Genomic DNA, 12,952 nt, shown 5'->3' with positions numbered 1-12,952 from the left:
ATCGAATTTCCTGATTACAAATAGCTGATTTAGTTTAGAAAAGAGAACTGCTGGGTAACTTCAAATTTTTTAGTACTTGTAAAATAAATGCTCTGTTTGTTAATTTGCATGTGTTATTTTATGTACTTTTCTATACTTATTTTATATTTCACAATAACAAAAAAAGACACAGGAAAAGGAATGCCAGTCCTCTACAGCATATATATCTCAAGTGTATTTTCAACAATCATGTATAACTTGTTTTCAAAGGTGAAAAAAAAGTTCTACTAACTAATGTTCATTAATATTTTTATGTATATTGTCTAAAGTTTCCATGCAATTTCAATTTAAACCTATTTTTCCTTAAATGTAAGCAAACCTCAAATTGGACAAACACATTTAATGAACTGTTCCTATAGGGAGTTTTGAAAGAAAATGATCAACTGTTAACCATTTGGCATTACCTCAGGCCATAAACTAATAAGCCAGCTGCTGACCACTATTAATGAATGTTTAGGGGGGAAGAGGGTGGTAAAAATGTGCAAGCTTACCTTTGCAAACACTGTTTTAACGTAAATGGGTAGGTCTCCATGAGGGCTGCCATATCCTCCTACTATACTGAAGCCTAAGCCATCTGGTCCTCGGTCTAGTGTAATCGACTTACACTGAGGAGGTCTACAGCAAAGGGGAAGAAAAAGAGGTTTGGGATTGAGGAAAAAAAATATATATATACACATGTATATATATAATTCTGTAAATTATGGATTATCTGACATCCACGTAGGACTAGCATAATTCTCTGTGTTACAGATAGCGAGTACATTGTGGGTATTTTGGGGATGCTTAAATGTCAGTGCATGCTGTGCTTAGTATTTTAAATTTACATAATCTAATGAAATCCTACTTCACACCCTAATTCTATTACTCATTTACAGTTCCCTTACACTAACATATTCATGGCATGTTCAAATTGCTCAGACAAATTCATTCTTTTCCAGCTTATTTAAAGTGAGGAGGCTAAAGTTCAGGCTATATTGGGATAAGTCATAAAAATCTGTACTTCCAAGCTCAGAGAGAAAAATCAATTACAAGCAATGTAAAAACTATATCAGATTTCTTAAAAATTCAAATGTGCCCCTCTCTTGTCCTCTGATTTCCAATACTTTTGTACTCAAGTGTTGTTACAGAATGCCGTACATTTTGTTCATCAAAAGATGATATTGTAAATGCACAGGGAAAGCAGGAAATTTTGAAAGGAGAGATTTAACTTCTTCCAGGTCACATAGGGTGGTGACATCAAAACTAAAACATTCACCCACGATAAAATCAGAGCTGAAAATGTGGGAAGGGTATTGGCATGCACATCTACCGTGCTAGCAGACCCGTGCCGTAATTATTTAAGTTTAGAAGCACTTCTTTTTTTTTTTTTAAATTTCATACCTCATCTATTATTTTACCTCTGCATGAGTGCTAGGAATATGGGCTAGAGAATGTGACTGTCAAGAGATATAATCCATAAGTGACAAGTGACATACCAACTGTAATGTGTGAGCTCACCCTAAATCATCCTGAAATATACTGCTTGATGTCAGTCCAGTAAAGGAAAGACCAGAACCGGCCGGTTCCTGCTCTTGTGACCACACTCACATCTCCTCCAGCAACCACCTGCATTCAGGCAAAGTATAAAGAGAAATGACACACGTTTGTGTAGCTAAGGAGACATCAGGCATTTTTCTTTAAAAGGAACACTTGGATTAAAACATGTATTTCATCGTCCATTTAATAATTCCTGCTAACATAAAATAGAATCAAAGAAAAAGAAATTTCACAAGGTCCACAGGCCTCTTAACTATTCTGACAGTAAAACTATCCTACGAATTCAATTCTACACAGTTCTTTGATGCTTTAAAATAAAGTCTCATATGTATTTATTGTTTAAAGATCTTTCCAATATAAGTCACCCTCACTACTAAAAATTGGAGCAATTAATCATTTCCTCCTAAGGCCCTGTATTATTTTCCCCCTTAGACATAAAGGATGAGACAATAAAGGTACCAGGGTATAATGTTATGGAAAGTGCTTCATATACACTTTCTTGGACCTTTTAATTCAATCATATATATTTAAGAAAACGATGAAATAAAATACTAGCAAATGATTTAATTGTTTTTACTGCTTTAACATGAAACCTCATGTGTCCCCAAGCTTCCCAGTTAATACATTCGGAATAGTACTTGGGATAAACATCTTACCTGCATTTCAATGGAGCCAGAGGCATTTTTCAATAAGTTAACTGCTTGGGTGTGAGTCATGCCCTCGGTGGATGTGCCACAGATAGTGACAATCCTATCCCCGACCTGCAAGGGAGAGAGCAATAGCCATCTGCTAAAGCAGCCATGGAGAGTGGGACTGTGAGACCTGAGTAGTCATTTCCTTCTCTACCTTCCACACTATAATATAACCAAGAAAGTATGGATAAAGCAGCAACCACACACACACACACACACACACACACACACACACACACACACACAAGCTGTGTCTCCAGAGGAGGAAGAGGGAGAGGCAGAAAATCACTCTTCCCTTCTTTTCATTTCTCCTGGGTTAGACACTAGTTCCTATTAAAAGAATAAAATATCAGTATCATTCAGAAACTGGAATTTCTTTGGACATTATTATTCTAATCATTAGATGGGACTCTGAATCAGGAATTGGCAAACACAGGCCCAGGCCAAAATCTGGCTCATTACCTGCTTTGGTTAATAAAGTTTGGTTGGAAGATAGCCATGCTTATTTGGCTGCTGTGCTGAATAGTTGCAAGAGACTCCTATGTCCCCTAACATCTAAAATATTCACTATCTGTCCTCACTGGACTGACCCCGCTGCTATATGTAACATCAGTTTTCAAGCATTAGCTATAAATTTTGATACCACGGGAGGCTGAACCGTTCCCAATCTAGAGACTTTTTATACTATTTGGTCATCGGGAAAGTCATGACACATTTTTGCATAGAAAAATATGTGTCTTTCCTGACAGTCTAGTAAGATGTCGTTATGATCTAAGACAATGTCTGAGGCATGAGAACATAAAGATTGTACTTTTGAGAGAATGAGCTGCTTTAGTGGATAGTCACATGATTTAGAGCTGGGAAGTTACCACGCGTTTCACCACAGTGCTCTACATTTGGTAATCCCTCAACTTTGAAGTAAGTTTTATATAATTTTACATTATAAATCATCTTTCTATTAAACTTCAGCAAAGTTTATAATAAAATGCAAATAAATGATGCTTTTCAATTTAATAAAATTTAATTGGCATTTAAACCAATAACACATATGAGGAAGAAGTTTCACTTCATATTAGTGTTCTGAAAATAATTTTTCTTTTAACTTGTTTCACAGTTTCAAATACGTAATATATATATATAAAACACACACACACACACATAGATATATAATAAATATATAAAGAAGTAACTATAGGGACCAGCAGTTAGCGTAACGGCTATGTCGCTGGACTCCCACGTAGTTGACTGCGGTTCGAGTCCCGGACCCGGTGGCTTAAACTCACGCCGGGCACGTGTGCGTGCGTGCCCAGGATCCCGAGAGGAGAATGGAGGAGAGGAGATTGCGGCGTGGCCATCCCCTCTAGGGGGTGATTTCTCTCTTTCTGTCTGTCTGGCGAGCGCATGTGCCCTATAGCAAAAACCTATCCAAAAAAAAAAAAGAAGTAACTATAAATGGTCCCATTTCATTGACTTCCAAATTTGCATTTAGCAGTACCATTTTTTTTTTTTTGAGAGATTTTCACTGTAGGGTGCGTGCGCTCGCCAGACAGACAGAAAGAGAGAAATCACCCCCTAGAGGGGATGGCCACGCCGCAATCTCCTCTCCTCCATTCTCCTCTCGGGATCTTGGGCACGCACGCACACGCGCCCGGCGTGAGTTTTAAGCCACCGGGTCCGGGACACGAACCACGGTCGACTACGTGGGAGTCCAGCGACATAGCCATTACGATAACTGCTGGTTCCCTAGCAGTACCATTTTCATATTATTTGTCTTTTACACAAAGCAAGCCCTTTTAAAAACCACCTAAATCAGTTGAACTAGACATTTAAAACAGCCTTGCAAGAGGTGGCCAGATTCAAAGGGTCTGTGAAAAAACATTTGTTGGATTTGCTAGGGCAACTATAGTTATATGTAAAACTTACTCTGAGTTTCTGGGTCTGAGCTGCAACACCATTTGGATGCATCATTGCAATGAATATAGGGACGTCACCAAGTGGGCTGCCCACTCCTCCAGCAATGCTGATTCCCAATGAGTCAGTAGGTCCCTGCCATGGGATAGATAATATTATTTTGGTCAAATGATTTTTAAAAAGTTTATTCGTTTACTTCCTTCATGAGAGACAGAGAGTAAGAGAGAAAAAGACAGGCATCTCTACCAGAGTCTCCATGCTATAATCCACACCTAGACTTGGCCAACAAGAGATGAGAACCTGAGACCTTTTCAGGTGGGTCCAAAATTGCAAGGTGCTGCATTATCACTGTGCCAAGGCCGATCTTTCACAGTGAATAGTATTATTGTTTAAGTTTTTGCTATAGAGCACATGTGTTCACCAGAAAGAGAGAGACACAAAGACAGAGAAAGGGAAAGTGAGAAATCACCCTCCGGTGGAGATGGGCATGCCACAATCCCTTCTCTTCCATTTTGCTCTTGGAGTTTTGGGCATGCACACATACTTGCTCTGTGTGATTTTGAAGCCAGTGGGTCTGTGACTTTGGATTGTGGTAGGCCATGTGGCAGTCCAGTGCCTTAAACTCTATGCCACCTGCTGATCCCTCAAAGTGATTTGTTTAAAACAATTTTTTTTTCCCCAGGGATCAGTAGATGGTATAATGGCTACATTGCTGGACTCCCACATAGTCTACTGCGGTTCAAGTCCCAGATCCAGTGGCTTAAAACTCACTGTGTGTGTGTGTGTATGTGTGTGTGTGTGTGTGTGTGCATGCCCAAAATCCTGAGAGGAGAACAGAGGAGAAAGGATTGTGGCGTGACCATCCCCCCTGGGGGGTGATTTCTTTCTTTCTGTCCCTCTGGTGAGCTCATATGCCTGATATCAAAAACTACTCTACAAAAAAAAAAAAAATTTTTTTTTTTCCTCCAGAGGGAACATGTGCTTTCCAGAAAGAGAGAAAGAGAACACCCAATGGGGCATGGGGGCATGGTCACACCACAAACTTTCTTCCTCCATATCTCCTCTCCTTCCCATTATGATTTGGAAACACACACACACACACACACACACACACCTGTCATGTTAATAAAGCCACCACAGCCAGGCCATAATTCCAACCATAGTTGACCTTACAGGATATGGCTCCCTGCACACAGTACCCAAACACTGCGCTATGGGGCCAGCCCTCAAGGATATTTAGTTGACCTTTTGTTTATTTTTGGGCACAATGTTACATAGAAAATCATAAATTACTTCTATGTTTGAAGGTGGAAAATTATACTCAAGGACACTGCATTATATTACTTGGCAGAGGTCTTCACCCAAAGGGGTTTCAGAAAATGAGCATCTGTTTAAGAAGTCAAAGAAATCCTTGCTAAATGAAAATTATGTTGTAGGACTGATCAAAAGCGGGTAAACTCAAGTGAAAGGACCACAGTTTTTAGGATCAGGGTCCTGTTTTCAAAGTCAGCAACTCACACTTAGAAACGCTGGAACCTGGACCATGTTCATTCCCCTCAATAAAACACTAGATCCTTCATTTACAATACAGAGGTAGCAGTACCTCTCACAGAGGGCACAGTGAAGATTAAATGACATGGTGATGGCAGAAGTCTGTATAGTCAACATATAGTCAAGGCTCAGGAAATCATAGCTGCTTTTATTTTCTCTTCCATGCACGGCTGTCAGGTGAACTTGTTTCAGAGGACCTAACGGTAAACATTGCCAGAAAGGCTTACTTATCAGTGTGAAGAGAGAGAGTGCTATTTTGTGTCGGGTCAGGTGGATATCATTTTTGGCAGTACAGATTACACAAATAATAGGTATAAAATGAGGGACTATGACTAGGAAATTCAGCAAAACGGCACTGCTGTTTTCAGTGCATAAGATTTATATTTTTTAGCTGGGCACTATAAAACAGTAAGTTAACAGAAAAACACATATGAAGATGCCTCTAAAGGCACCAGAGTTTGTGTTGTTTTCTTCCCCCAATTACCTTTTTTATTTCAACTGTTCTTAATCCTTGTATTTCAGATGCCACTGTAAAGGCAAAGAATACAATATATGGTCATTACAGCACTTTTTAGATTCATTAAACGACTAGTGAACTTTCAGTGAATTCATGGAGCCAGAAGGGACAAAATAGATTGCACTAGTGTTTTTGTCTGTTTGTGTTGTCCTTTTTTAGAGGAGGTTTTCAAAATTACTAATGCGCACAGTTAAATTTGTCTCATGTAGGAATTCTGTTAGTCCAGTTGAAAATAGGCACATATCACCCCACTTCTTCCTTCTCATTTGAAGCAATGATTATATAACTGCACAATCCACTCTGACTCAGTCAAGGACAGAATGTGCTTTGGATAGAACAACACATGTGCACAGCTGAGAGGAATAAAGTCATGGATGCATTGAAAAAAAATCCATGGACTCAGTGCCTAAATTTCTAGAATATTAGTCACGTTGCAAACAGAGACTGCCATATGGTTAGTTTCTTCAATTTGAGCAACACTCAACCAGTACACCAAGCCAAAAAACCCCTCTGCATCATGATTTCATGTAATTAAAACACAGGAGGATCATACGAATTTTCTCATAATTTTTGCCATCTTCATGAAAAAAGAAGGCTTCACTTAATGGCATCTTCTGATTTATTGCTGTTACATTAAACAGAGAAAGGAAATAAAATCAAATACACCAATCTGCTTAGTAAGATAAAGATGACAAAATCCCGATTACAACATTTACTGTATCTTGTCGGGTAAACGTCAAAAGGGAGAAGCTGCACAGGCACAGCTTCATGTTGTTCAGATTTCTTCCAACTCACCCTTCCGTACCTATGTTAAGATAAAGGGTACTTTTGAGAAAAGACCTCAAAGATAAATAAGAAGAGTCCGTTTTGAGAAGTGAAATTCAGACCACTGAAGCATACTTAATATATTAAACTGATCTTACGTGCATTCTTCTTTGAACTACTTTCCAGTGACTCAGATGTAGTGGATCCAGAGAGTGGGAACGTGAAAGACGACAGGCTGCCTTCGCTCACCTACAAACATGTGACAGCTATTTTAGAAAGTTTCGGAAGGAGTAATACCCGCTCACTGCTAACAACTACTTGCTTCAGATTTCAATTATTTCAGTGCATGGAGAGAGAAACACCTGTTATGTTACAGTGGCATTTGATACTTTGAAGGGCAACTTAAACAGTTTCTAGTTATTTATTTATTTAAAGGAAGACTGCCTGGTGACATAAAGAAAGTGAAGCTAAAATAGATAGATGAAATGAATTTCAACCTACCTAAAATTTTAGTGGGGCTCTCATTCAAGCTAATCCTCTCTAAATTTATGTATTTATTTCCATCCTTACTAAATTTTAAAAAGTGATTGTGTACAAAGACTAGGACTTACACTAAAATGGTATACTTGGGGTCAGTCAACAAGAAATTAATGGCAGAAATTAAAGAAAAGGGGACCAGCAGTTAGTGTAATGGCTATGTCACTGGACTCCCATGTAGTCGACCACGGTTTGAGTCCTGGACCTGGTGGCTTAAACTCACGCCGGGCACGTGTGTGTGTGTGCCCAAGATCCCAAGAGGAGAATGGAGAAGGGATTGTGGTGGGGTCATCCCCCCTGGGGGTTGATTTCTTGTTTTCTGTCTCTCTGTCTCTGTCTGTCTGGCGAGTGCATGTGCCCTATAGCAAAAATACCTCTTCCCCCACCCCCCTCAAAAAAAGAAATTAAAAGAAAAGGATGGAGTGATGTAAGTGGGCTTCTGTCCTTGAAAGATGAGAATGAGAATGGCTGACTGAGAGTAGTGAGCTATTTAATATTTAAAATTTAAAATCACACTTTTATACATGGTGGAGAGCATCTGCATTTAACCTATATGGAATTTTTAGGTGAATACTGGTTGTTGCATGTTATAAAACACCTTCAAAATGTTCTCTTTTTAGGCTTTACCTTTATTAGTTGGTTAACTTTGGAGAGTACAGAAAAAAATCACATCAGAAAAGAAGACTGCTTGAACTGAGTTTCCTTAGAATGATGTACAAACTACCCAAGAGCTCCTATACCTAGCTCACTTGCCCACTCTCATACCATGTTCTTCCTCAGGTCAAATTCTACAGCTCAGTCACTTGCGTGCTGCCAGAGCCTACATGATCCTGGGCAGACCCATAGGCTGGCCACCTACAAGTTCCTCTGCCATGTAGATTGCCTCATGTGGAGACATTCAAAGCTACCCACCTGGCTGCTTTGAGAAGGTCTCCTCTCTGAATGGAATGGACCAGCTTTGATTCTTCCAACTTCCAAGGTTACCGTGCCTAGGGAACACTGAAGAATGGTTGTTTTAAGGAAATGTTTTAATAAAAAGTTGTAATTATCTTTAGAAATATATTTCATTCTTCACACTAAGTTTTTGAAATTCCTTTTGAGATTCCCATTGGCAAAGATGCCACCAATCTTTAGTGAAAGGCAGCTTTAAAACAAAAACTGGGGCCAGACAGTAGTGTGGTGATTAGGGTGACTGGATCCCAACTGCATGGTTTGAATCCCAGGTCCAGAGCTTGAGAAACATGCTGGAAGTATGTGCATGTGTGATCAATCCTAAGAAGAGGGAGATAGGGAAGAAAAGGGATTGCAATATGACCATAGCCTATGGGAGTGTTTTCTGGCTTTCCTTCTCCCTCTCTGGTGAGCACACGTGCCCTCTCACAAATTTTTTTAAAAAATTAAAATTAAAACTAATAAAAATAATGACAACAGCCTGTCTTAGAATCTCAGGATTTACTTAGAAACTATTTTAACTAAGGCAAAAAAATTGAGAATTGAGCAATTATCTCATGAACCACACTGATGTTGATAGTACAAAAGAACTGAATAAATCGAGGTTTAACAACAATTCAAAAACAATAAAACCACCACCACCACAAAAACTTGTTTTGCCCTCAACAGAAAAGGCACTTAGATAATTAGGTAAACTCTCTATTACAACCTTATACTTGAGTGTACCTATTATACAATACCACAACAGATGTCTAACTTTAATAAGTATATTTTTTGTGCATTTTAAAACTGTAAAGCATTTAAGCTTGTTATGATAAGTAATAATCCATGTGCAATGTTTGGGACAGCATCTAGGGCATCGGGCATTGATATTATTGTGCTGCTATTGATGGGGTTACCAAGGGATATGTCACTCATAAGTGTGTGAATCATGAATCAAACTTAGGAAAACTCATCTTGTAATATTCATAAGTTGATTTTTTTGGGGTATTTTGGTTGGTTTGGGTGATTTTTTTTGGACCACAATTTTACTGTTCTTGAAGCTATTTATATTTCCAGCTTACATAACTCCTGAGGTTAACAGATCCATATAGTAACTATTGACTGCATAATGTTATAATTCATTTATCTACCTATAACACATCAAGCTTCAAAGGTTTTGATTATTATAAAAAATTTTAACGTAATTTTTTATAAAAGCAATTCATGGGACCAGCATATGGCATAATGGCTAGGTCGCTGGACTCCTATGTAGTTGACCACAGTTCAAGTCCCAGGCCCAGGCTTAAACACATGCTTGGCATGCGTGCATGCGTGCCCAAGATCCCAAGAGGAGAATGGAGAAGTAGGGATTGTGGCATAGCCATCTCTCCTGGGGGTGGGGGGGTAATTTCTTGCTTTCTGTCTCTCTGTCTCTGTCTGTCTGGCGAGCGCATGTGCTCTATAGCAAAAACCTCTCGATAGAAAAAAAAAGCAATTCATATTCATTAAGTAAAAATTTTAAAATAAGGTGAAAAAAAGTAGGGAAAAAAGACTCCTTAGTTCCAAAAAGTCACATAATAATTATTAAAAACTTGTAAGATTTTATTTTATGTAGTTGTAGCTACATTGCCTTATATTCTCTTCTGATGACTCATTTTTCATGTTAAGAGGAACACTTTTTTTAAAGACTTGCTTATTTTGATTTTATTTAGTATTATTATTGTTATTTTTCAATTTGACCAGAGACAGAGAGAGAAGAAAAGTTGGAAAGCAAGCTGTCAGGTCTGGGATTCAACCTGCGATTGGCTACGTGGGAGTCAAACACCTTAATCACCATGCTACCTGTTGGCCTTGTCAAGAACACTTTAAACAAATGCATGTTTGTCATGCATCTTGGTTGATATGGTTTTTGTCAACCACATTGCTTCCAATTTTATTACTATAAATGACATTTCAATGAACTTGATGTGCATGAATTTTTTGTGTGTATTGAACATTATTTATGCAAGATTTTTAAACGAAGATTTACTAAGTAAAAAAAAAACAAACAGCAGTAGCAACATATGTAATTATACAGATATTTAAGGTTCTCGTTATATACTGTCAATTTGGTGTTTTAAATAACTGGTTTTGCTTATTTTAAAATTATTTATATTGTGTTATGGATGCTTCCTTCACTCTAAAATGCATCAATCTTACAGAGTTAAACACTTGTTTTAAATTAATCTCCAAAGGAAGCTATTCTTCCTTAAAGAACTTTAATTACTTTATGTCTTGAGGACTGATAATTCTAATAAGATATGTTTTAATGAGTGCTTCATTAAAAACTAAATGTATGCACACGCTCATATACCAGATCCTGTCCAAACCACAGAAGAGTTTAAGAGCTTCCATCACCCTGACATGGAGAGGTTCCCACCCTGCCAGCACTGCTGCTGCTCAGCACTGTCCTGCAGGCTCATGTCAACACACTGACACTGGGTGCTGATGACAATGGTTTTCCAGTCACTGTCAAATTTTACTTCTTCAGATTCTCAAGCACATGTTACATTGAAAAAAAAAATGAGATAAGCACTGCCTTATTTATTTCTAGGAAAGCAAATTTTCTCCACAAACTGGAATAGTCCCTGATAAGCAAAGATGCCTATAGTCCCAGTTTTTAAGTTACTAATCTATGCTTTACAATGTATTTCTAAGATGAACTTACTCTGCTTTTCCAGTCAGAAAATGATCTTTCATGGAGATTTTTCTTTGGAAGAAATGTACTTCATAATGTAAAATGTACTTAACTTTGAAATGATACCTAGGGATGGGAGCCTTATAGCTATTGGAATAATTCCTGGTGAAGAACTGCGTGGTGAAACTGCACTGCGTTACCTTCACTACAGCAGGACGACCCATCCAACTCTCACTGTAAGTGTCAACATCAAGCAGAACAACAATTTTGAGTCAGAATGGGATTTGGATCAAACATTCCTTCACTAAAGGGTAAATTTCTGCCACATTATTCATCTCTCGGGAAATACACAGTCATCCAGTCTGGCATACCCAGAAAGGGCTGAGAAAGTGGTGGAGACAGGAAAGGCCTGAAAGTATGCTCTCCAGAGGTGCCACTGATGCTCGTCTTGCCTCCCACGCTCTCCCACCATTTAACAGTTCTGCCAAGTTACTTTTCTTTCTTTCTCTTTTGTTTTCTTTCTTTTAATTTTTCAAGTACAATAGTTTTAATTGAAAGTACACTATCTGAACAGTGCTGTCTCCCTTCAAAACACTCTGTGAAAATGAATGAAAACAGAAGTTGAGAATTAAGTTCTGCTTTTGATGACAATCAGGTTCTCCCTACCCCGGACACCATTCCTGGAGGTACTGCAATACCAGGTCAATGCATGGAATGGACAGAGCAATCTCCTATCCCGTTTCTGATTTCCAAAAATCCATTTACTATATTGTCCTCAGATAAAGGACATATCAGACATTAAACTGATAAGAACAAATACTACACTTGATCTTAGCCAAAAGGCCAAGAAGCGATGCCAAGACACTTTTCTAAAAGCGTGGATAAAAGTCTTCACTTAAGCAAGAGGTCATAAGAATAAATATAAATATGGGGGACTAGAGGTTGAGACTCTTTGTTTATCCTTTGTGATCAAAACATGTTTTTCTTTCAAGGGAAGATCCTCACAATACTTACCTTAAAGATAAAATATTTACTAACATTACAGATATTCAGTTTATAATTCTTACTACCATTAAATAAATACATAATAAACAGGTAATGATAAATTTATTATTTAGAAATTTGTCACTGAAATATGGTATCCCATTGGTAAATATGTTTCACTTGAGATGACACTTTACAGAGAAGTCAGTACTAATTTGACTATCATAACCTAATGTTAAATTCTCTTCCTTCTTCCACACTATCAAACAATTTTTTTTTTTTATTCATTTGATTTCTACCTTTAGCAAAGCAGCAACAGCTTCCTGGGTGGCATTACGGACATCTTCTCCGTTCACCATTAATATCTGGTCTCCCTGCATCAGCCTTCCATCAGTATCTGCAATTCCGCCTTTGACAATGTCTGACACAAATACTCCAGTATCATTTCTGTAAACAAATTTGAATCCCAATATTATTTTTTCTCAAGTATAAGACAATGATTATTTAATGGAAAGATAATTTTTAATGGAACATTTTACTTTTATTGTTATGACTTAAATTTACCATTTTGAGCTATACTAGGGCAACATAATTAGAATTAAATTTTGCAATAGTTTCTGTCTTACAATATTTCATTGATCTTTCCCAGTACATTTATTCCTCAGTTATATACTGTAGGCAGAAGTAGATATTACAACACTTCTTAAAATTTTTTAAAGAGATTTTTCCTATAGGGTTGCAGGTACTTGTCAGAGAGACAGAGAGACAGAAAGTGAGAAATCACTACTCCCAGGGGGAATGGCCACACCA

At 37.9% G+C, this 12,952-nt stretch overlaps 1 protein-coding gene and 1 non-coding gene across 2 annotated transcripts in view; both read right to left on the bottom strand.

Moving 5' to 3' along the window:
- MPDZ (multiple PDZ domain crumbs cell polarity complex component) overlaps window positions 1-12,952 on the bottom strand; it is a 163,217-nt gene that overhangs the window by 2,438 nt on the left and 147,827 nt on the right. Inside the window, 9 exon segments of the mRNA XM_027766416.1 lie at window positions 531-654; window positions 1,537-1,611; window positions 1,613-1,644; window positions 2,232-2,336; window positions 4,191-4,313; window positions 6,214-6,257; window positions 7,170-7,260; window positions 8,461-8,547; window positions 12,442-12,589. Of these exon segments, the coding sequence (XP_027622217.1) occupies window positions 531-654; window positions 1,537-1,611; window positions 1,613-1,644; window positions 2,232-2,336; window positions 4,191-4,313; window positions 6,214-6,257; window positions 7,170-7,260; window positions 8,461-8,547; window positions 12,442-12,589 (829 nt within the window).
- On the bottom strand, window positions 11,823-12,013 carry LOC114005188 (U2 spliceosomal RNA). The gene has a single exon (XR_003547069.1). It is a non-coding gene; the product is annotated as a U2 spliceosomal RNA (small nuclear RNA).

The sequence above is a fragment of the Tupaia chinensis genome, unplaced genomic scaffold, assembly GCF_000334495.1.
Source record: "Tupaia chinensis unplaced genomic scaffold, TupChi_1.0 Scaffold143247_2, whole genome shotgun sequence".
Lineage (NCBI taxonomy): Eukaryota > Metazoa > Chordata > Mammalia > Scandentia > Tupaiidae > Tupaia > Tupaia belangeri.
The sequence above is the reverse complement of the archived record's forward strand: the minus strand, read 5'-3'. Positions and strand labels throughout refer to the sequence as shown.